Genomic DNA, 21,352 nt, shown 5'->3' on the forward strand with positions numbered 1-21,352 from the left:
CATGATAGCCAGAAAGTGGAATCAACCCAAATGCCCTTTCCCTGATGAATGCGTAACAGATGTGTCTGTCCGTTCCACCTAAAGAGGAACGAAGGTCTAATACACAGCACGGCAAGACATGGTGAACCCTGAAAACACGAAGCCAAGTGCAAGGAACCAGGCACAAAAGACCACGTGTTGTACGATTTCATTAATATGAAACATCCAGAATAGGCAAATCCATAGAGACACAAAGGAGATGAGCCGTTGCCAGGGGCTGAGGAGAGGGGATGGGGAGTGACTGCTGATGAGACAGGGTTTCTGTTTGGGATAAAAATGGTCTCAGATTAGTGGCCATGGCTGCACAACCTTGTGATGTGTTGTACACTTTAAAATGGCAAATTTGATGCTATACAAATTCTGTCTCAATTTTTTTTTTTTTTTTCAGACGGAGTCTCACTCTGACGCCAGGCTGGAGTGCAGTGGCGCGATCTCGGCTCACTGCAACCTCTGCCTCCTGGGTTCAAGAGATTCTCCTGCCTCAGCCTCCTGAGTAGTTGGGACTACAGATGCATGCCACCATACCCAACTAATTTTTGTGTTTTTAGTAGCGACAGGGTTTCACCATGTTGGCCAGAATGGTCTCGATCTCTTGACCTCGTGATCCACCCACCTCAGCCTTCCAAAGTGCTGGGATTACAGGTATGAGCCACCACGTCCAGACTCAATTTTTTTAATGGGGGTAGTTGTCCATCATCAGAGCAGGAGGATGAGGAGGGTGCTGTAGGGGAAGTGCCCGGCACAAAGTGGGACTTGCTCTTCTCGACATGTCGTTTTAAATCTGGCTCATCTGTCCCTCCACCCAGTGCCTAGAGGATGCCCAGCTCCAGGGACAGGGAAGAGCTTTTGGGATAAGGAGAACTTCCAAGGGGAGGGCTTTTGCCTGGGCTAGGCCTGTCTCTGGCATCCAAACCTGGAGGCACAAGTCCTGAGTCACAGGGCGGCCAGGTGCCCTGATGCCCAAGGCCCACCTGGTGGCACCTGCAGTCCTGGGTCTCAGTGTGACGTCGCCTGTCCTACTCTCAAACCACAGTGGGCCCTCTGTGTCATGCGCCCTAAACCTGTGGATTCAACCAACAGCGGCTGTAAAATACTCAGTAAAGAAAGTGAATAGTTGCATCTATACTGAACCTCTGCAGCCATTTTATCTTGTCGTTATTCCCTAAACAATACGGTATAACACCCATCTACATGGCATCTACATTGTATTTGGTATTATAAGTAATCTAGAGATGACTCTAATTGTACATGAGGATGTGCATCGGTTACATGCAAATGTGAGGCCATCTTGTATCAGACACTCGGACATCCGTGGATTTTGGTATCTGTGAGGTATCCTGGAACCAATCCTCCATGGATACCAAGGGACGACTATAAACGCTCACCCAGAAAGGTTTCTCCTTGGAGGAAGGGCCCAGTTCAGTATGCCCAGGAACATGCTCCCTGGAGCACTGTTTATCTGTCCAGTCACCCATCAGCCCATCTCCAGCACTCTCCCAATTACAGCCCTAGCAAGTGGAGACAAGAAGGCCCAGCTCATATTTCCAGCTCCCGTTTCCAGCTTCGAGGCCTTGGGAAGTTGCTGCCAGGATCGGGGGAGGGATCAACCTCCTCCAGGACCCAGAGAGCATCCCAGCAGCCTCAGGGTCAGGAAAGGAGCCCAGCCTCTCCAGGAGCCAGACGGGCCCACAGCAGGGAGATGGGAGGATGTGGATTGCTTGAGCCTAAGGAGGGGAAGAGGAGAAGGCACTGCAGAGAGGAGTCTCACGCTGTCTTGCAGCTCTCCTGGGGCTGAATCTGAGTGCGGATCAGCTGGCCCTGGTCTACAGCACGCTGGGGCTCTGCCTGTGTGCTGTCCTCTGCTGCTTCCTGGTGACAGTGGCCTGCTTCCTCAAGAAGAGGGGGGATCCCTGCTCCTGCCAGCCCCGCTCAAGGTCCTATCAAAATCCGGCCAAGTCGTCCCAGGGTGAGTGCGTGAAACTGGGGTCCTCCCCCTTCTCGCTGCATGGGTGACAAGCCTCGGGCCATCCCTCAGTCCTGTCACTGCCCCTGCTTCTAAGTGGAGAGGCCCGGGGCTCATCCCTGTTATTCAGGCCCGGGGCTCATCCCTGTTATTCGCTGCAGCTTGATAAAATCAGTTTAAGACATCCTGGCAGGCAGATACCTGGGAGAGTGGCACCCGGGAAGGGTGGGTGTGGGGTGCCGGCCTTCAGGTTTGCCTGGGCCCAGGGTTCTCAGGATGCGGGGCCTTCAGGGCTAAGCCCAGGAGGAGGTGTCCCCTTGGGGGGTGTGGCAGGCTTGGTGCTGTACAGAAATGAGAGCCAATATTTGCCTGCCCACCCCTTCCTCGGCACAGGTTCTGGTCAGCAAGTGGGAGACACTGACACCGGCCTGGGGGCATCCTAGCCCCGTGATTGCCCTTAGTTTCTGGGTCGGGGGAGACTGTGGCCGCCCACATCGTCACCCCTACCCTGGTGCAGGGCCAGGCCTGGCCCACACCCTCCACTCTTGCCTCTGCAGATCATGCATCCACTTATTAGCATTTAAACCTGTATTTTGAGTAGCATGTAAACTTTAAATTGCTTAAGCTTAACTATTCTTAGAAGCATGTATACAATAAGCACAAGATAATGTATATTGAAATTACACACCCTGCACCACCCAAAATTGTTTTTTTTTTTTTTTTTTTTTTGAGACAGAGTCTGGCTCTGTCGCCCAGGCTGGAGTGCAGTGGCCAGATCTCAGCTCACTGCAAGCTCCGCCTCCCGGGTTTACGCCATTCTCCTGCCTCAGACTCCCGAGTAGCTGGGACTACAGGCGCCGCCACCACGCCCGGCTAGTTTTTTGTATTTTTTAGTAGAGACAGGGTTTCACCATGTTAGCCAGGCTGGTCTCGATCTCCTGACCTCGTGATCCGCCCGTCTCGGCCTCCCAAAGTGCTGGGATTACAGGCTTGAGCCACCGCGCCCGGCACCCAGCAAAGGATCCCGTAGCGCACTTTGGGAGGTGTAGACAGGAAGCCTGGGTCTCCATCGCTCATTCCATCTTTTCATCCTCTATAGGCTACCAGGCTGCATTGGTTTGCTAGGGCTGCCTTAAAGTACCACAGACTGGGCAGCTTCAGCAACAGAATCTCGCTGTCTCGCAGTCCTGCAGGCTGTAGGTCCAAGAGCAAGGTGTCGGCAGGGAAGGTCCCTTTCCAGGGTGGTCCAGGAAGGCTCTGTTCCAGGCCTCTCTCCTGACGTGTAAGTGACCTCCTTCTCCCTGTGTCTCTTCACCTCATCGTCCCTCTATGCGTGTCTCTGTCCACATTTCCTTTTCTTACAATAAGGACACCAGTCATTAGAGTGGGGTCCCCTACTGACCTCATTTTTTATTTTAACTTATTTCTATAAGACGCTATCTCCAAATAAGATCACATTCTCAGGCACTGGGGCTAAGGATATCAACATAGGAATTTCAGGGGACAAGTTCAACCCATCACACAGGCCCTCCCCGAGGCCACCTCTGCGTCATCTTTGTCTACAGGCAAGTTGGCATCTAAAAAGTGTCTGCCCAAGACATGCGTCTGGCCCATGGTACAGCCAGTCCACACAGCTAATGGTGAGATCCGGGTGGCGTTGTTTCCTCACCGCCATGCCTCAAGCAAGCTGCCTTCTTATAACAGGGTGGACACAAATCCCAGCACTGGTGCAATCGCTTGCTGGCTGTGGGTGATCGCTTGCTGGCTGTGGGTGAAGTAGCCCCACGTCAGTGTGCTGCAAAGATGCAGCTTAGAACGTTACGGCTTGTGTGAAAGATGCACAGATTTCTATTCCTTCTGATCTGTGGTTTCTAGTTCTGCTCGTCTGAACCCGAGGGGTTCTGTAGGGTGCCTCTGGACCAGCCGGGGTGTTAGGGGTGCTGAAAACACAGGGTGCCCAGGCTCAACCCCGGCTTCAATCACACAAATAATCTTGTGGCGTTTTTTTGGTCAGTTATGTTTGTTGTTGTTGTTGTTTCTGTTTCTTGGTTTGTTTGTTTTTTAATTGATACAGAGTTTCACTCTTGTGGCCCAGGCTGGAGTGCAGTGGCATAAGTAATCTCGGCTCACTGCAACCTCTGCCTCCTGGGTTCAAGTGATTCCCCTGCCTCAGTCTCCCAAGTGGCTGGGATTACAGGTGCCTGCCACCACGCCCGGCTAATTCTTTGTATTTTTAGTAGAGACAGGGTTTCACCATGTTGGCCAGGCTGGTCTTGAACTCCTGACCTCAGGTGATCCACCTGCCTTGGCCTCCCAAAGTGCTGAGATTATAGGTGTGAGCCACCGCGCCCAGCCGGCTAGTTTTTTAAATTGATCTCCTGCACATTTTTTTTTTAAGAAAGGGATCCTTTGGTAGAAAGAAAATCTGAAATTCTACATACTGTCTATTTTATGCATGTATTGTTGGCCCTACTCACAGAACATATCCTGATCCGGCCACTTATCGTGACCTCTTCAATCAGTCCCTGTCATTTTCCATCTGGATTACTGTACCAGCCTCCATATTGACCCCCCGCTGCCACCCTGTGGACTCTGTAACCCCCAGGGTTGGGGGTGACAGTGACAAGGACTGGGGTGCACACATGACTAGGGCCACCTGGCCTGGTCAGGGAAGCGACACACCCACGTACACATGTTGACAATTCAGAGGGTGGAGGACGCTGACTCTGGCCATGCTGTGTCCATCTCAGGGCATTTGGGAACGACGGGCCTCTCTGTCTAGGTCCCCCCGTGTTCAAGTCATCAGGAAGGAGCCCACCCCTGGTCCAGGGCAGGGACTCCAGAGACTGGGGCAGGGGTGGGGCCACTGGGTCTGGTCCCTTGTCACCTGGGAGTGGTGGTGGAATGGGGCTCACCCATCTGACCAGCGTTTGGGGGCCTGGTGGGAGCTGTTCATGCGTTCTCTGGGGTACAGCAGAACGCTCGGATGACTTTGTCTTGCAGGATGGAGATGGATGAGGACCAGGATACCCTGCCCGTCCAGGGGCAAAGCAACATCATCATTACTAAGTATAAGCAGGTATAGGTCGGGCCGCTCCCTCGACGGGGAGGGGCCTTGCCTCCCCCACTGTGCCTGGTGAGAGGGTCCTGGGCTCCCTAGGATCACAGAGTACAGACAGGCTGTCCATGCCCTTGGGACCCCAAGCGCCTCACCTTGCCCCCTGTCCCTGGCCCCTGCTGGGTCACAGGGATGCCGAGCTGGGGCAGCAGTGGACACGGGACATGAGCATGTTGACCTCTGGAAATCCATTGCTGGCCTCTGGATTGTGCGGTGAGTCCTCTGTCCCCCCGACCCCAGCCACCAATCTTACCTCAGGGATGGGTTTTGTTTTTAGAAAGATTCTCTGAGGCAGTATATGTCTCCCCGCCTTGGGCCAAACCTCCTCTCCAGGGTCAGAACTCCTCCCTGCCTCTCCTGCAGGTCCAGTCCGTGGCCAGGGTTAGGGCAGAGCCTGGAGGCCCATCTAGGGATCTCGGGAGAGCAGGTGGGACAGAGAGGGGGCTGGGTCAGACCCCTGAGCTCTCAACATTGAGGTCTCCACATCAGCAGGAGAGGAGGGGGCAGCCTGAGGGTCTGGCCGTGTCCCATTGGGGCCTGCCAGAGATCTGGGGGTGGTGGCCACAGGGCAAGGGGGTACCTGAGCAGGCCTGTGGGCAGTTGTGTAACAGGTCTCCAAGGGCTCAGGGGGCCCAGCTGGGGCATCCTATAGGGAGAGGGATGGGGACAGCAAGGGCTGTGACCCTGGGAGGCTGGGGGAGAAGAAGGGCAGGGCCCAGCCTGAGCATCTCACAGCGAGGCCAGGGGAGCAACACAGCGTGCAGCTGAAGGCCCCGGGAGTGGTGCTGGGAAGGGACCTGGGCCTGGTAAGGGGAGCCCAGCCTGGAGCCGGCCCCTCAGGACTCACAGGATGGAGAGAGGGAGGAGCCTGGAGGAGGGGGGCGGGGTGAGCCCCTGAGACCTGCCACTTCTGGGACTCACCTGAACCAAGCCAGCCCAGGGTGGAGCTGCCAGCCCTGGGAGGATGACAGATGGGGCGGGCAGGGAACAGTGGCACACCTGGGACCCCTCAGTGGGGGGACTTGGTCAGTCCCCAAGGCTCACGTGGCCCTCCAGAGACTCTGGCTCCCGCTGGCTCAGTCAGCACCGTGCAGGGTGGATGGGGGCCGAGTCTGCACAGGCAGGACAGTGGCGGAAGGACCGTCAGGCACCCCACGTCCCGGCGGCTGCGGGCTGGGAAGAGGCTGAGGGCTGAAGGCTGACTGCCTTGAGAGCCATCTTCGGCTGGAGGCAGGGTGGTGGGGCAGTCCCCACTGCCTGCAGGGCCCGTGGTCACCCTTGTCTCACCAAGCTTCTCCCCAGCATGCTGAGCAGCCCAAAGAGAGAGTGGCCAAGGCAGGAGTGCGGGTAGACCTGGGGGTCTCATTCTTAGACTCTGGCGGAAGAGGGTCCTGGAAGGGCCGGGGTGGCCAGAGGGAGGGTCACGGTCTCTGGGCCAGGCAGGATGGGGGAAGATGGGGAACAGGCAGGTCAGCAGCCAGGGCGCAGGCAGAGGCAGGTGCATGCTGGGAGGTCAGACCCTGCAAGGCCCGTGGGGAGTGTCAGGTGCGAAGGGCTCCAGGTGCGTCCTCAGGGCACTGGGCAGCTCTCAGGCCAGGCTCCCTGGACTCTGGTGGGTGATGTGGTCACTCCCGAGGCACTGCTGTCAGGGCTCAGCCACCCACCCTGGGTGGCACCCATCCCGTCTCAGGACTGGATTTTCTCAGCTCCCACAGAGGGTGCCGCCTCTAGGCCAAGAGGGGCAGCCCCATTGTGCAGCCTGAGGCCCCTCGCAGGCCCCGAGTGGCCCCCGCCAGGCCAGCCTCGGGCTCCCTCTTCTCCAGGGTCCCGGTGCCTCGAGAGTGGCAGCTCCACAGGGGAGGCCCCTTGCTTTCTTTCCCTGTGCCTTCTCCCGGGCTGAGACTTAGGGTGGATGGGGAGGGGCTGGTCCTTCCCTGGGGCCCTTTCAGGGAGGAGAACGGCTCCTGGCCCAGGCAGGTCCTCAGCTCTGCCTGGGTTGCCTTACAGTGAGATGGAGCTGCCCCTTGTCAGTGCCCTGGAAGTGAAGGTAAGAGCCTGTGCCTGCTGCGTGGGAGGCTGGTCTGGGGACCAGGAATCAGGAGTGGTCAGTGAGGCAGAGGGTGACCTGTGGGCCCTGGTGGTGGTGAGTGGGCCACGGCTACACCTAGGAGGGGTGGCCTTTCCTGATGGGTTTGACCAAAACGCAAACCAAGAACTGCAGTCCTGGCTCAGAGGTCATTGCCTGTTTGCACCAAGTCCCCAGCTACAGGCTGAGACCCAACCAAAACTCGGGGTGGCTGTGGCCTGAGGATCACGTGTGCTGCCATCACTAGTCCAGACCACCAGCTCCAGTTCCTTCAGAGGGTCTCAGGCCCTGGGTTCTGCCCTTTCCTGGCTCCTCCCAGTTCGATCCCTTCAGGGCCCCGAAGCCCAGGACGCAGCATCCACTGGCCACTGCCGGAAGCCTGGCAACTCCACTAACTCCATCCTAGCTCATTTGACAGCAAAGATGTCAGGAAATAAAATGCACTGACAAGTGGCTGAAGATGCTTGGAGACTGGCCAAAACATGGGAGTAGCAAGAAGGTAACATGGGGAGGGAGTGGCCCCCATGATTGCTCTCTGCAGAGCCAGGAGACAGGCGCCCATGACTGTGACCTGGCACCCTCTGCTTCTCAGCAGGCGGTCAGTACCTTGTCCTCACCCTAGGACAACAGGCCTGTTCGCCAGCTTTCCTCCCCGGGTCGCCCCGTGCCCTGTCTCACTGGAGTGTTCTCTGTCTATAGCTGTCTCGCAGCATGTACAAAGGCATTCCCCTGGTGGCACGGGACTGGGTGTGGTCACTCCTGCTGGACACTGAGGAAGTCAAGGCTGAGAATCCAGGGGAATACAAGGTACAGCCCCCTCCCCCCATACCAGGCCAGGCCATGTCAGGAGCCCAGGACTCCAGCTGGAAGGAACCTCAAGCCCGGGTTCGGGGTGGGGGCTGTGGTCAGATGTACATCCTGGGTACAGACGGTGACTCAGGCACCACAGGTGCGCTGGGCTCTGCTGACCCTCCCTGGCTTCAGAAACAAGGCAAAAAAGGAGCTTTCTGCAGAAGGAAACCTTCCTCCTTTCCTTCCAGAAGTGCTGACTGTGGGATGACTGCCGTTGGGGGCAGGGGGTCTTTTGTCTGTTCTGAGGCCGCTTCCTCCTCTCAGCCCTGCCCTACAGGTGGTGAAGGAGAAGGGCAAGAGATCCTCCAGGATCACCCACCGCATCAAGCTAGATGTCAGCCACACCCTGCAGAACCACGTGATGTTTAGATAACGATTCGGAGTCAAGTAAGGCCTGTGGGGGCTGCAGGGGTACCAGGGGTGCAGATTCTGCAAATCATGCAGAACAGTGAAAAGTGCTCCCCATGACCCACCACAACCCAGGGTAGGCACCCAAGGGAAGGTGGCAGGATGGTGGGGCTCAGGAGCCTTCCTGGACATCACTGACAGCCCAAAATACCAGGGAGGATGCGGGGCCCCGGAAACTCATCCATGGCTGGTGGGAACACGACAGGGCACAGCCACTTTGTAAGTCAGATGGGCTGTGGCTCACAAAGCTCAGTGGCCTCGTACCACATGTCCCCAAAGTGTCACAGATATTGACCACATTGATTTGAAAATTGACTTGCAAATAAAACCCGCATGCCACATTCTGGTTGATTGATTGACTGATTGTTGCTCACACCCGGAGGCTGCCCAGATGATCTTCGACACCGGAACTGGGGAGGAAGGGGGTTCCACTCTTCAGACAGAGACAACTCCGTGAGGAAAAGGAGCGAACCCCTGATGCCCGCAGGAACACGAGTGGATCTTAGATGTGTGTTGCTAAGGGAACGAAGCCAGACCCAACAGGCTACCACCACAGGATTCCAATTCATTGGCCATTCTGGAAAAGGGCAAACCATAGAGACAAGAGAACAGATCAGATGGCCAGGCACTGACAGAGCCGGGAGACGTTGGCTGCAAAGGGGACATGCTGGGGATGAGGATGAAGGAGCCGCTCCAGGAGGGGCTGCCGTGGTGGACGGGAGGCTCTGCACATTAGTTAAGAACCGTGGAACTGCATGTCCCGAAGACTGGACTTCAATGTGTGCAAAGTGAGAAAAAGGGGAAGAAAAAAATCAACCAGAGTGAAAATGATCACTGATCCGACTGCACCCCTGTGATATTTGCATTGCAAGGAATGTGGGTTTTACTGAAAAAACTCCTAAAAACTCAAGTGTCCCGAGGAGCTCACAGATCATCTGAACCCAGAATTGTGTTCGTCGTCAGGGTTTGTAGACAAAATGAAACTGACAGCATCCACACAAAACAAAACCCTCTTTTCCCTCTTTTCTAGGCAGCAGGAATTATGTGACATCCTTGTGGCCTATTCTGCATATAACCCTGTGAGTATTCCTGGGCAGCGATATTCCTGGGTCATGTGCCCATATTCACAGGCATGGGTGTCTCTCGGGGGTGTTGGCACTTCTTGAAAATTCAGTGTTCGTGACCCACCAGGATGTAGTAGGGAGGACTCAAGCTCACTTGCTGGCGTGGACACCCAAGCAAGGGGGCGGCGCAAGGGGTCAAACTGAGATGGAAAGGGGTTGAGGCCCAGAATCCTGGTATCACCTGCACCCAACCACCACGTCTCAGACGAAGAAATGACCTTCCCCTCCTGGTGTTGCCCCGAAGCCCAGGAGCTTGGCAGGGTCGCATGCAGATGGTCCTCACAGGAGACAGATTTGACAAGTGGCTGAGGTGCCTGATGGACCAGGCTCTTGTCATGAAATGAGTTTGCATCCTGAGGAAGCCTCTTCTTCACCAGAAACCTGGAAAGGATCCAATTTCCCCTTTGCCTGAACCCAATAGGAGCCCAGCAGACAGGGAGGGGGTCACCCAGGTGGTTGCTCCTGCTCAGCCCCCGCTTTCCAGACCATTCCAGGCAGGAAGAGCCACGAAGCCGACTCCATGCGCTGCCCACATTTGTTGTGCACCCAGCTGCTCTCCTGTGCCCAGCAGGCAGCCCCTGGGCCATCACAAGACCCTTTGTGTGGTGGTCAGCACCCTGCCACCTGCCCTCATGGTGGGTGCAGTCCACAGGTGCTACTCCAGGCCTATCACAGTGGCCTCCCCAGCCTGGCCCAGGATAGGGGACATGAGCAATCCTTGTCTGTGCCCTTTCGGGCCACGTGAGCTTGGGCGCTCGCTGCAGGAATCCCTCCAGGCTCCTTGTCAGCTGAGTCATGTGTGACCTGTTCAGTCCTCATTCTGAGTGCCAGGGGAGAGGTGCAGCCTCTGCACCCCAAATCCCCGGGGACCTGTGGCAGGTGTCCCTGAGGACCTCTGCCATCTCTGGTGACGTGAGTCCTCCCAGGTGGCCTCAGTTCTCCCAGGTGACATCCTTCCATGGTGACCCTGGCTCTTGCAGGAGGTGGGCTACCACAGGGACCTGAGCCATGTCACCGCCATCCTCCTCCTGTATCTGCTGGAGGAAGATGCTTTCTGGGTGTTGGACAGCTGCTGGACAGTCAGAGGCACTCCCTGCAGGGTAGGTGGACAGTTGCCCCTGGGCGTCTCACAGCAAGGCCAGGGGACGGCCACCCTGGCCGATGATCCCAACTTCCAGGCAAGGTGTCTTCCTTGCATCCCAGCTTGTTTGGAGCCTCCAGGACATCCCTACTGAGGGTCCCACAGGAGCCTGGGTCTGGACAGGGACCCTCTCACCTCAAGTCAGACGCCTTTCATCCCCAACAGCAGAGGGACCGATACCTCCCCCTGGCCGCCCTCTGTCGCCCAAAGCCAGCCCCAACTTTGTGCAGGCACCACTCACCTCCCTGAGGGTCCTCCTGCCTCCCAGCTGGCTACGCTCCCAGCCACCCTCCCTGCACATGAATGGGCCGACGAAGCCCAGATAGCAATGTCTGCCCATCCCATGTCTCCTAGCCTGACCCTACATCCAGCACCCCAGCACCCACCCCCTTCTCTCTGCTGGCACCCACCTGCCTCAGCCCTGCCTCAGCCCTGCCTCAGCCCTGCCTCATGGTGTCAGAGGCAGGCCTGTCCTCCTGGCACCTCGACCCAGGAAGCCACTGGGCAGCGCTTCCAGCCAGGGCCCTCCTCCTCAGGGCTGAGGCTGTGTGGTGGGATCACTGGATGGTAGAGAGGGAGGCCTTGGGGCCCGGGGTCCCCTGCCACTACCCAGCAATTCCAGCTGACGCCTCCACATCTTGGGCGTGGGTTCTGATGGGGTGATGGGTCGGGGGCTTCTCAGTATTCTACAGCCCAAATATTGCCTGGCTCCGGAGGCGCCTATCGCACCAGGAGCAGCTGCTGCAAAGTCCTTCCCGAAGATCATGAGACGCCTGGTGAGTGAACGACACCCTGGGTCCCATGGGCCAGGGGAGACTCGAGCCCCTCATGGGGCTGGCAAGAGGCCGAGTCCCAGCCACGGCCCGACCTGGGATGGGGATTCTCCATGAATTCGAAGTTGGGTGTCCTTTTCCTGCCCCAGAGGATCCAGAGGCGCTGGGAGCAGGGCTGAGCTCTGGCTAAGCAGGGCTAAGGGAAGTGTGTCCACCGGGCGTCGTGCTTGGATGTGTTGGGAGACCCTTGGGCTTTGCCCCCTGAGGATGGGTCTGCAGAGGGGCCTGGAAGGGAGGGTTGCAGGGCAACTCAAGGGGCCCTGAGCACCTCTGCCCCTCCCTTTAGGACAAGGAAGGGCTGTGCGTTGATGGTTTCATGCTGCAGTGGCTCCTCCGGTGTTGCACTGATGGGGCAAGGAGGCACAGGGAGACCCCAGCCCATGAACACAGTGCCCAGCTGCCGCAGCCCAGGGGTCCAGCTCCACCACGAGGACTCGGCTCACCCCCAGCCCGTAGGAGGCACAGGCAGGTCCCTGCATGACACATAAACCAGGCCCTGCTTGAGAGGGGGCATCCCATGGCAGAGGCCAGGGTTTAGGCCCAGCCTTATGGGCAGACTGGACCAGGACCCGACTTGCAAGGACCCAAGGAAGCCCAAAGTCCTCAGGAAGCCCCTCCTTCCAGAAGCCACATCACTGCTGAGGTGTGTCCCCCATGAGGAGCTGCAGGACCCGGTCTGACCCAGCTTTATAGGGGGGTCTCATCCCATGGAGAGGGGTCCCCAGCACTCCAGGGGATTGAAACCCCAGGGGGCTCTGCTCAGGCCTCCAATCCCAGCCCAGAAAGACAGGTCCTCCCACACTTGCTGTCCTCACGAAATCCTTCGGGCTCACCCTGTGACTGTGGGATGTGCTCGTCTTGGAGGGCGAGCGGGTACTGACGGCCATGGCGCATGCATCATTCAAAATACACAGGGGTAAGTCCCGTGTGCCCGAGGGTGCCTTGGGGAGCACGAGGCACAGACCCCGGCTGGCCTGAGGGACGTGTCCTTCACTGTTCCTGTGACTCTCTGCTCTGTCTCAAGGAGGGGTCTGGCCTGGTGGGCTGGGCAAGGCATGATGGCACTGAGCCCACCCTGTACATGACCCAGATGAAAGTCAGGAGTGTGTTGAGCACTTCCCTGCCCGGCCTCCCCCAGCGGTGGCCTCCTGTGCACAGCCGGACCCTGGGGTGGCCAACAAGGACCTGGCACCACCCAGTGGGAAGTGGGCCTGGTGGAAACAAGGAGCGGACACCGATCCCCTGCAGGGGACCCTCCCAGCCTGATGCCCACCCTGTCCCTAGAGCGCCTCATGAAGCTTTGCTGGAGCACTGTCTGGGAGTTTCAGGAGCGACTGTCTCAGAGCTGGGCACTGGAGGACAACGTGGTCCTCAGGAGCCTTCAAACCTCCATGAAGGAACTCAAGGAAACACTGGGACCTGCCACCCTCAGGTGAGCCCCAGCACCAGGTCCCCTCCCGAGTCACCCTCTGGGACAATCAGTGGTGGGGAGTGCCCTGGCCCTACCAGCCCTCCTACCTGGTCTTCCTCCTGCATCTCTTCCTCCTCTACTCTTTTTATTTGTTTGTTTTTCTGAGACAGAGTCTTGCTCTGTCGCCAGGCTGGAGTGCAGTGAGTCGATCTCGGCTCACTGGAACCTCCACCTCCCAGGTTCAAGCAATTCTCCTGCCTCAGCCTCCCGAGTAGCTGAGACTTCAGGCACACGCCACCACACCCAGCTAATTTTTGTGTTTTTAGTAGAGACGGGGTTTCACCATGTTGGCCAGGCTGGTCTTGATCTCTTGACTTTGTGATCCGCCCGCCTCGGCCTCCCAAAGTGCTGGGATTACAGGCGTGAGCCACCGCGCCGGCCTTCTTCCTCTACTCTAAGGAAGTAAAATGGGTCTGCCAGCGCTCAGGGCGGGCACTGAGGGCATGTGTCCTGGCCATGAGGTGCAGATTGGCAGGGGCTGTGGGCAGGACCCCCGACTTCCTTCCCCGCCTTTCCACATTGTCCCCATCGCCCTCTCAAAGGGCCCTGAAGGGCACTGGGACAGTCAGATCCAGGTGTGGGAGCCCCTGCCCCCACCTCCAGGCAGCAGGAACCCCTCATTCTTGAGTGCCCCTCCAAGGGTGTCAAGACAACAATACCAGGTGGACAAGAGAATCAGTGTCCCTGACCCAGAGAGGATTTGGGCAGAGGGCACGGGGGGAAGCCCTGACCCAGAGCCAGAACCAAGAGTTCAGCCGGGCGTGGGATTGGTCCAGCCCTGGCATGGGGTGGACGACCTGGAGGAGAGAGGGAAACCCATGCCCATTCACTTCTCATTCACTGTGGAGACAGACCCCATGCGAGGTGGCAAGGGGGTGGGTAATAGTGAAGGTCCCTTTCACCTGAGTTCTGACTCGGGGCTGCTGAATAGCCCTGAGATGAGGGCATGAGGAAGGAAGCCCCGAGCCAGCCGGTACCCTGGGGACCATTTCAGGAGCGACTTGAGGTTCCCTGAAAGCTCCTCCACCCCAGGCTGCACACAGCCCTCACCCTGGGATCAGCAGCCTGCAGGGGCGTCCTCAGTGTCCGGCCAGGGGGTCACACAGGGACCTGGAGGACTCCAGAGGCCCAGGCCTGTGGGGCCCAGCCCTGGAGCGGCCCAATGGGCTCGGTGAAGATGCCGACCATGTCCGTTTTTTCCAGCAGAACTCAAGTGAGCGTCCTCAAGGGCGTCCCCTGGCATCGGGCCCCTATGTGAGGGGGACAGACTGGCTCTCCCCACCCCACCAGCTCAGCTCCAGGGACTCATGCCATCAGTCCCTCCGGGACAAAAGCCTTGTCCTCCCCCAGCTTGGCCTGACTGGGCTGAGGCCGAGGCCCAGCAGCACAAGGCGGCTTCACCAGAACCCAGGGCAGCAGGCCGCTCTGTGAGGGGCCCAGAGGCTCAGGATGAGGCCAGCCTGTCACCCAGTGAGGTCAGGCCTTGTATATGAAAATGCCTGTGCTGGAACTCTATGCCGCAGCGCCCGACAGACCTGGACGTTGGGAGCCCATGGTTCCCCAGCTACAATTTTGAATAGGGTTACTGTGCCCCTGTCACTTCCAACATCTTACCTGGGCAGCTCTGGAACCACAGGCCAGGCCTGGTCCAGCAAACCCACTGGGACCCTGACACCAGGTCCTGCCTGGGCTTATCACAGAGAGGACGCAGGTCAAGAGACCCCCCAGCAGCAAGGTGGCGCCTGCCTGCAACCCCCTCAGTAGAGGAAGAACTTGGAATGGAAGGAGCCCAGACGGTGCCCGCCCAGCTGCCTTACAGCCCCAGATGGCTGCTGGACCTTGGTTTTTACTGCTATTTTATCGTTTGGCCTTTGGGCCTTGGGAAATCCCATTTAGTGGGGAACTTGGTCCCATCAAGGCCTCTGGAGGGAAGGCTGAGCATGGGGGTCCTGCAGCCCCAGCCAGCCAGCCTCAGGCCAGGGGGCCACACGGGGACCCTAGGACTCCAGAGGCCCAGGCCTGTGGGGCTCAGCCCCGGAGAGGCCCTTGGGGCCTCTGACTCCACCTGTGGGTCAGAGCCCATCCCCCAGGTCCTGAGTCCCAGGCCAAGGGGCCTGGCTTCAACTCCAGTCCTAGGACAGGGGCACCGCGGGCCCCCAGGTGACCACGCAGGGGACCAGGGCACTGTGAGCCCTGATGCTGTAAGGATTCACATCAGAGAACCTGGGTAAACCAGGCCAGAGACGCTGAGCCAGTGCAGTGATGAGGATGTGGGGGGCTGGCTCAAGGGAGTCACCAACTGTGAACACTGCAGCCCCTTCCCGGCCTCATTGCTGCAGGGCAGGCAGTCTGCACCCCGGAGACTGGCCCACCAGCGCCCCCAGTGCCCTAGACCGCTATGCCAACATGGCACCCAGAGATTTCGCAGCCCTGCCTGCTGCACCATCTCCCTCCTGGAAGCCTTGTCCTGCAGCCTAGCCCCTGTCGCAGCCACAGCAGGCACCACTGCCAAGCGCCTTCCAGCCTGGCTTCCCAGAGGGCAGAGGCGCCCTGCAGTCATTGCCTCAGCAGCTCACACTGTGAAGATAGTTTCATCCACATTCCCATGTTCCCACCAAAGAGAATCGCTGCAGAGGACGCTCTTGATCCTGAGGTGGGGAAAACGGCACGCCAGGTGGATGGAGTCAGCTCCTTTCCCCAGCCACCACGACTGCTGGATGGACCCATGGACAAAGTGGCCATCAGACAGGAATGAGACACAAGAGGCTCAGCATCCTGCTCGTGCCCTGACCAGGGTGACCAGGCCAACACCACTGCCGAGCGCCCCATCTGCTGAGAGACTTGGTGTCGATCACTGTTTCCCAGGAGGACTGGTTGGCCACCTATGGGCAGGCTGCCCACACTGTGGAGAGGGCTGAGATCGGCCTTCACTGCAGGGAGCCCCTACCTGGACACAGACTCGCTGGCCCTGCCTGTTGCCATCACAGCAGCCCACAGGGCATTGCTTGCGACCAGGGTACCCCATTCACACTGAGGGACATGCAGCCGTGGCCCCTGACCAGGGAACTAACTTCTCACTATGTCAGCCGCCACCTGGAAGCAACTGGGCTTACGATCGTGGGTTATGCTGAAGTGGTGAGGTTGTCTTACGAGATGAATTTTATGCTTTCTACTGGAAACCAGTATATGGTGCTGACTCTCCCACAACCAGAAGGTGTAGTTGTGAGAGTGAAGGTGTGAAAGTGGACGATGTTGAGTATTGTACCCAAATGTCTCAAAGTTTTCCTATGCCTGTTCCGGAGAAATGGAGCTTTGCTGGTTGGAAGGTCTGAGGACCCAGGCAGAGTGAAGCTTCCCCCAGGCGACATAACAATGGTTCTATTTAATATGAGGAGACAGAACTAAGTCTGAAACCCGGAGTGTTCTCTGGTGTTCTTGGTGTTTCCATGTAAAGGAAGTCAAATAACTTGCCATAAAGGTTGGCCACAGAAGCATCCGAAAAAGGAGGGGGCAGAACTATTCAGAACTCAGAGGCTTCAGAGTTGAAGATGAGGCTGAGCAGGAGACTCCTGACCCGCTGAGGGCAAGGGAAGTATGTGGGGGTGGCTGGGAGAGGATGTCATCGAGGTCCACCATGGCCTCGTGACCTGTCACAGAACCATGCACTTGAATAGCTGTTCACATCTTCTCTCCACGGATGACAGTATTTCTATCCATTTGCTACTCTCCATGCAGGGAGCTTGCTACAAAATGCACATAACCACAGCCTGGGTCTTGTAATCCAAGCCTGGCAAGGATTCAGCATGTCAAGGGCTTCAGGTCTGAAGGTCCATGGCGGTCCTGAATCCAGGATGTCACCCTCCTGCCCAAAAAAGGGGGGACGAGGCTCAAGCAGCAGCAGGCCACTCACAGAAAGGGACGAAACGCTGAGTGCATGGCCTTCCTGACACCCAGACAAGTCTTTAGGCACAAAGCCAGGCTGTAGCTCTGGCCACTGACTCAGCCCAGGGACGCCCCTATGCAGGCCGGTCTGCCCTGGCTGCTCTTCTCCCTCCTGCCACCCTCTCCTCGGCTGCTTGTGTCGATAAAAGGAAAACCGGCCAGTTTTCAGAGAAAATGTAGCTTTATTATGACAGAAAAGAGACTACAAAGCATTAGGGGAAGAGGAGGAGTCACAGAGCTCCTCAAAATGGGAGGGGAAAGGAAAGAGTAAACAGCTTGGTGAATAAAGTCTCCAACCACAGCACAGTCAATTGGAATTTTTTTTCTTAATTTTTATTTTCAAACTTACAGTAAACAAAACAATCACTTAAATTGTCAAAAGAACAGCAATTTTACACAATGAAAAGCATACACACCAAGCCAAAATACAATAGCACTCGGGTCTATATGTTGCAGTGGCGCTGGCGCCGGAGGGAACGCCCAGGGAGGTTGCAGTGCTCACAGAGGGCCCCGGGGCCGCAGGGAGGCCGCCCACATTCCCAGCACATCCCCTGTCTCAAAGCACTCCCTTCAGGCATCTGAAGAGGGAAAGGCCATGTGGCTTCCTGGGAAGCACTGAAAGGCCAGCCAGCATCTCCGAAACACAGGCCATTTTTAACACTGCTGTGAATGTGTTGGGGTCACCGAGGGGGCCCCTTAGTGGTCAGATGCACTTTGTCACAATTTACACCTACATGGGGCGATTACTAGGCAACGGGAGAACAGGTTTCCTGAATTTCATAGCCAGATGGGGAGCTAAAAGGAGAGATTCCTGAACCCAACATGTAAATATTTTGTTCTGACAAAGTAAATTCACAAGAGCACATCAAACACAAGACCTAATGCAAGGGGCAGTGCCGGGGCCGCTGCCTGCCTCCAGTGAGCAGCTCTTCAGCAGCACGCATGGGGTAACTGCTTAGAACGGCAATGCCACAGTGGAAGAAGGGGGATGAACTTGGATACAAAAGTTTAGAATAATGCCCACCAAGAATGCATGTGACTCCACCTCTCTTCCCAGTTCTAATGTTCTCAGAACAGCAGACACCCCCGAATGCAAGTGGAAAGAGGAAGGGGACCAGGGGTCGGCAGTGGGGAGGGGAGGCAGGGCCTGGCCAAACCCGGACAGCTGCCAGAAAGGCCCAAGGCCCACACACTGCCTTCTGCATTTCCGCAAGACACCCCAGTAAACCAGGGCGTCCCAAGGTGGCAAGCCTTCAGGGAGGCACTGCCCAGCTCAGAATCCTGTGGGCCAACTTCAGTGAACTCTCCTATTAGATTTGTTCCTGATTAAAAGACTGCTCACAGGCCAGGCGCAGTGGCTCATGCTTGTAATCCCAGCACTTTGGGAGGCTGAGGTGGGTGGATTGCCTGGGGTCAAGAGTTCGAGACCAGCCTGGCCAACATGGTGAAACCCTATCTCTACTAAAAATACAAAAATTAGCCCGGCGTGGCGGTGTACGCCTGTAGTCCCAGCTACTTGGGAGGCTGAGGCATGAGAATTGCTTGAACCCAGGAGGTGGAGGTTGCAGTGAGCCGAGACTGCGCCACTGCACTCCAGCCTGGGCAAGAAGAGCAAAACTCCATCTCAAAAAAAAAAAAAAAAAAAAAAAGACTTCTCATCCTCAAAAGAGATCTTCAAAGCACTGTCATCGAAACAGCAAAACTTGGTCATAAGGGGCCATTTCTGAAAATCTCAGCCCATCTGTTTCTCTGATAATTCATTTTATAAAGCATGCTTCCACGTGAATTAAATGCAGAAAGACAACAGAAAATGAACTGAGCATGTGGGCAAGAAACCGCATCCCTAAGGCTTCTGCCGCCCATGACGGTTCTGCGGGCTGTGGTTGCCAAGTCCTGTGTTCTCGTGTTTTCTACATTGAGCAATGAGTAGCTACTCAGCTGCCACTGTCACCGCCCCCTCCCCAGCCCAGCCAGCTAAGGAGCTGGGTCTGATCCCCACCAGCTTCTCCATGGCCTGTGAGTTAAGAATATGTTTCATGTTTTTATATAGTTTAAAAAAAAAAAAAAATCTAACTTTCTTGACACGGAACATTATATGCAATTCAGATTTCTGTGTCTAAAAGTTGTACTGGACATAGCCACACTTCTGCACTATTTATGGCAGAGACCACATAGCCCACAGAGCCGACAGTGTTGACTCCCTGGCTATCTATAAAAACATCCACCCACCCCTGAGACAGATGATCCTGTTCCTGCAGGACTGAAGCAGCCTCAGTTCAGATGCAGCTGGGGCTCCTGGGACAAGCCAGCCTGAGACACAGTTGCTTCATAAACTATGTTTAAGTACTTTTCCTCCCTCTTGCCCCTAGTTTATAATTTCTCAGTGGACAAATGGACAAACCATCTGTTTGAATACACAAATACATGCAAAATATCTTACAAGGAACAATGCATATCCTTCTACTTTCTCTTTCAGTTCTGCTGACAAGCTCCATCACGATGTCATTTTACCGCCACCATGCCCGAAAGTACACTAAACGTGAAGCAGAGGCAGACGAGACAAGATGCAGGCTCCACCAGAGGCCACTCCAGATTTGCGACCAACACACTTGGCTGCCAGGCAGTGGTCGCCAGGCAATGGGACAGACAAAGAAAATATGCGGGAGGGAACCTATCAGACACCGGCAGAGGCTGCATTTACTCCAGCCTGAGATGACAGAGACACAGGATGAGGTGCAGCACGACTCTCCTCCACTGCGCCCACTGCCAGCCCCCAGCAGACACCAAGGCACCCAGAGGAGCCAGGCACACAGGGCGGGCAGCAACATAAACGGCACCGATTAAAAAGCAAGACTCGCTCTCAAGACTAAAGGAGAAGTTATCTAAATTTCAGTATAAACTCAGTAATTCATTCACGTTACTAGTATTACATTTATGAAATTCACCTTTGTGGAAAAAGGAGAGGGAGAGGGATAAGAAAATGCCTGTCTCTAGAAAACTGCGAGATGCTTCCACGTGCAGCTTGATGCTAAGTCACCTGCGGAACACACTTGAAAACGCGACGTAGTGTCCTTACTTCCGAAGCTCTGGAGGCTGCTTCACAGCCGCTGAGAAAATGGAGGTGAAGAACTCCATACTTTCCGTATTTTAACACTAAAACATGAACAGAAAGGCATCTGCAAGGCCCTCTGTCCCACATACTACGCCGCTGTGTCTTCAGCTTACTGCTTTAATGGACCCATAATCTTACGGCAGGCAGGGGCCTTTCCACACCGAGTGCTGGGGAATGCCAGGCGGCGGCCACTCCGTGCTGTGAGGCCCCAGTTGCAGCCCCATATCATGAGGATACAGGAGATGTTCTGGTGACGGGTGTACGCTGCTCCTCCCACCCAGAGCACACCCCTCATCTCATCCATCTTCAATGCAGCTCCGGGAGCCTCCCCGTCCGTGTGGTCCATCCCGACCCCATGGGTCCCAGGTGCAGACGGGCCACATCTGCATGGGAGGTGGTGTCACCAGGCCGGGGAGGCGGCGGGAGGCGGGAGAGGCAGGGAGGATCACTTTATGAGGCTTGCGTTGCCTTTGTTTTTCTGACCAGCTACAGATAAGGCTACTCGTATTCCAGGAACTGTTTGTGATAGAACAGCAAGTACCTGTGGAGGCAGAGACAGGGAGGAGTTTTCAAGTGGGTCCAGTCCAGATCCACCTCATCGCCCTGAAGGCTGTCCTTAATCCCAGATTCTTCCAAATAAAACCTCTCAAGAGGGCTTCCATGTTGCTCAGAATGTGAAGTGCAAAGCCCTCAGGGAGCTCATGGCAGCTGGGGTCCCCCTGCCCCCTGGAGGGTCAACAGGTTTCTATGCCATGAAGGAACGAAACTGGAGAGAACAGAGGAGTTGATAAAGAACTGATGTGGGCCAAGGCCGGTGGCTCACGCCTGTAATCCCCATGCTTTGGGAGGCTGAGGCAGGAGGATTGCCTGAGGTCAGGGGTTTGAAATCAGTTTGGTCAACATGGAGAAACTCCATCTCTACTAAAATACAAAATTAGGCGGGTGTGGTGGCAGGTGCCTATAATCCCAGCTACTTGGGAGGCTGAGGCAGGAGACTGACTTGAACCCAGGAGGCAGAGGTTGCAGTGAGCTGAGATCGCACCATTGCAGTCCAGCCTGGGCCACAAGAGCGAAACTCCGTCTCAAAAAAAAAAGAAGAACTGATGTGTTCAGTTCACGCGGTTAAAGAACAACTACTTTGATGTTCTCTGTGCTAAGGAAATGCCTCCAGAGAGAGCCTTTGCTCAGGCACCTCTTCTGCCACCATCAAGGCTGGCATCCTATCCAGAACAGGCCTCATTACTTTGGTAAATGAAGGTCAAC

General features: G+C 56.4%; 2 protein-coding genes and 1 long non-coding RNA gene across 4 annotated transcripts in view; 2 read left to right on the forward strand and 1 right to left on the reverse strand.

Moving 5' to 3' along the window:
• Window positions 1–8,337: 8,337 nt before the first annotated feature.
• LOC140708554 (uncharacterized) lies at window positions 8,338–11,508 on the forward strand. Its single transcript, XR_012088766.1, has 4 exons — window positions 8,338–8,445; window positions 9,497–9,545; window positions 10,571–10,690; window positions 11,414–11,508. It is a non-coding gene; the product is annotated as an uncharacterized lncRNA (long non-coding RNA).
• A 115-nt stretch (window positions 11,509–11,623) lies between these two features.
• LOC140708710 (uncharacterized) lies at window positions 11,624–14,799 on the forward strand. Its single transcript, XM_073005392.1, is given in 4 exon segments — window positions 11,624–12,966; window positions 12,968–12,996; window positions 14,239–14,357; window positions 14,359–14,799. Coding segments are annotated over 4 exon segments (726 nt in total). The 5' UTR covers window positions 11,624–12,829.
• A 2,489-nt stretch (window positions 14,800–17,288) lies between these two features.
• USP22 (ubiquitin specific peptidase 22) overlaps window positions 17,289–21,352 on the reverse strand; it is a 43,426-nt gene continuing 39,362 nt past the window's right edge. For both annotated transcript variants that reach the window (XM_037987815.2, XM_008010668.3), the window contains exon 13: window positions 17,289–20,630. In XM_037987815.2, coding sequence (XP_037843743.1) covers window positions 20,588–20,630 — 43 coding nt within the window. In that variant the 3' untranslated portion in view covers window positions 17,289–20,587. The remainder of the gene's footprint in view (window positions 20,631–21,352) is intronic.

Source organism: Chlorocebus sabaeus, chromosome 16 (assembly GCF_047675955.1).
Source record: "Chlorocebus sabaeus isolate Y175 chromosome 16, mChlSab1.0.hap1, whole genome shotgun sequence".
Lineage (NCBI taxonomy): Eukaryota > Metazoa > Chordata > Mammalia > Primates > Cercopithecidae > Chlorocebus > Chlorocebus sabaeus.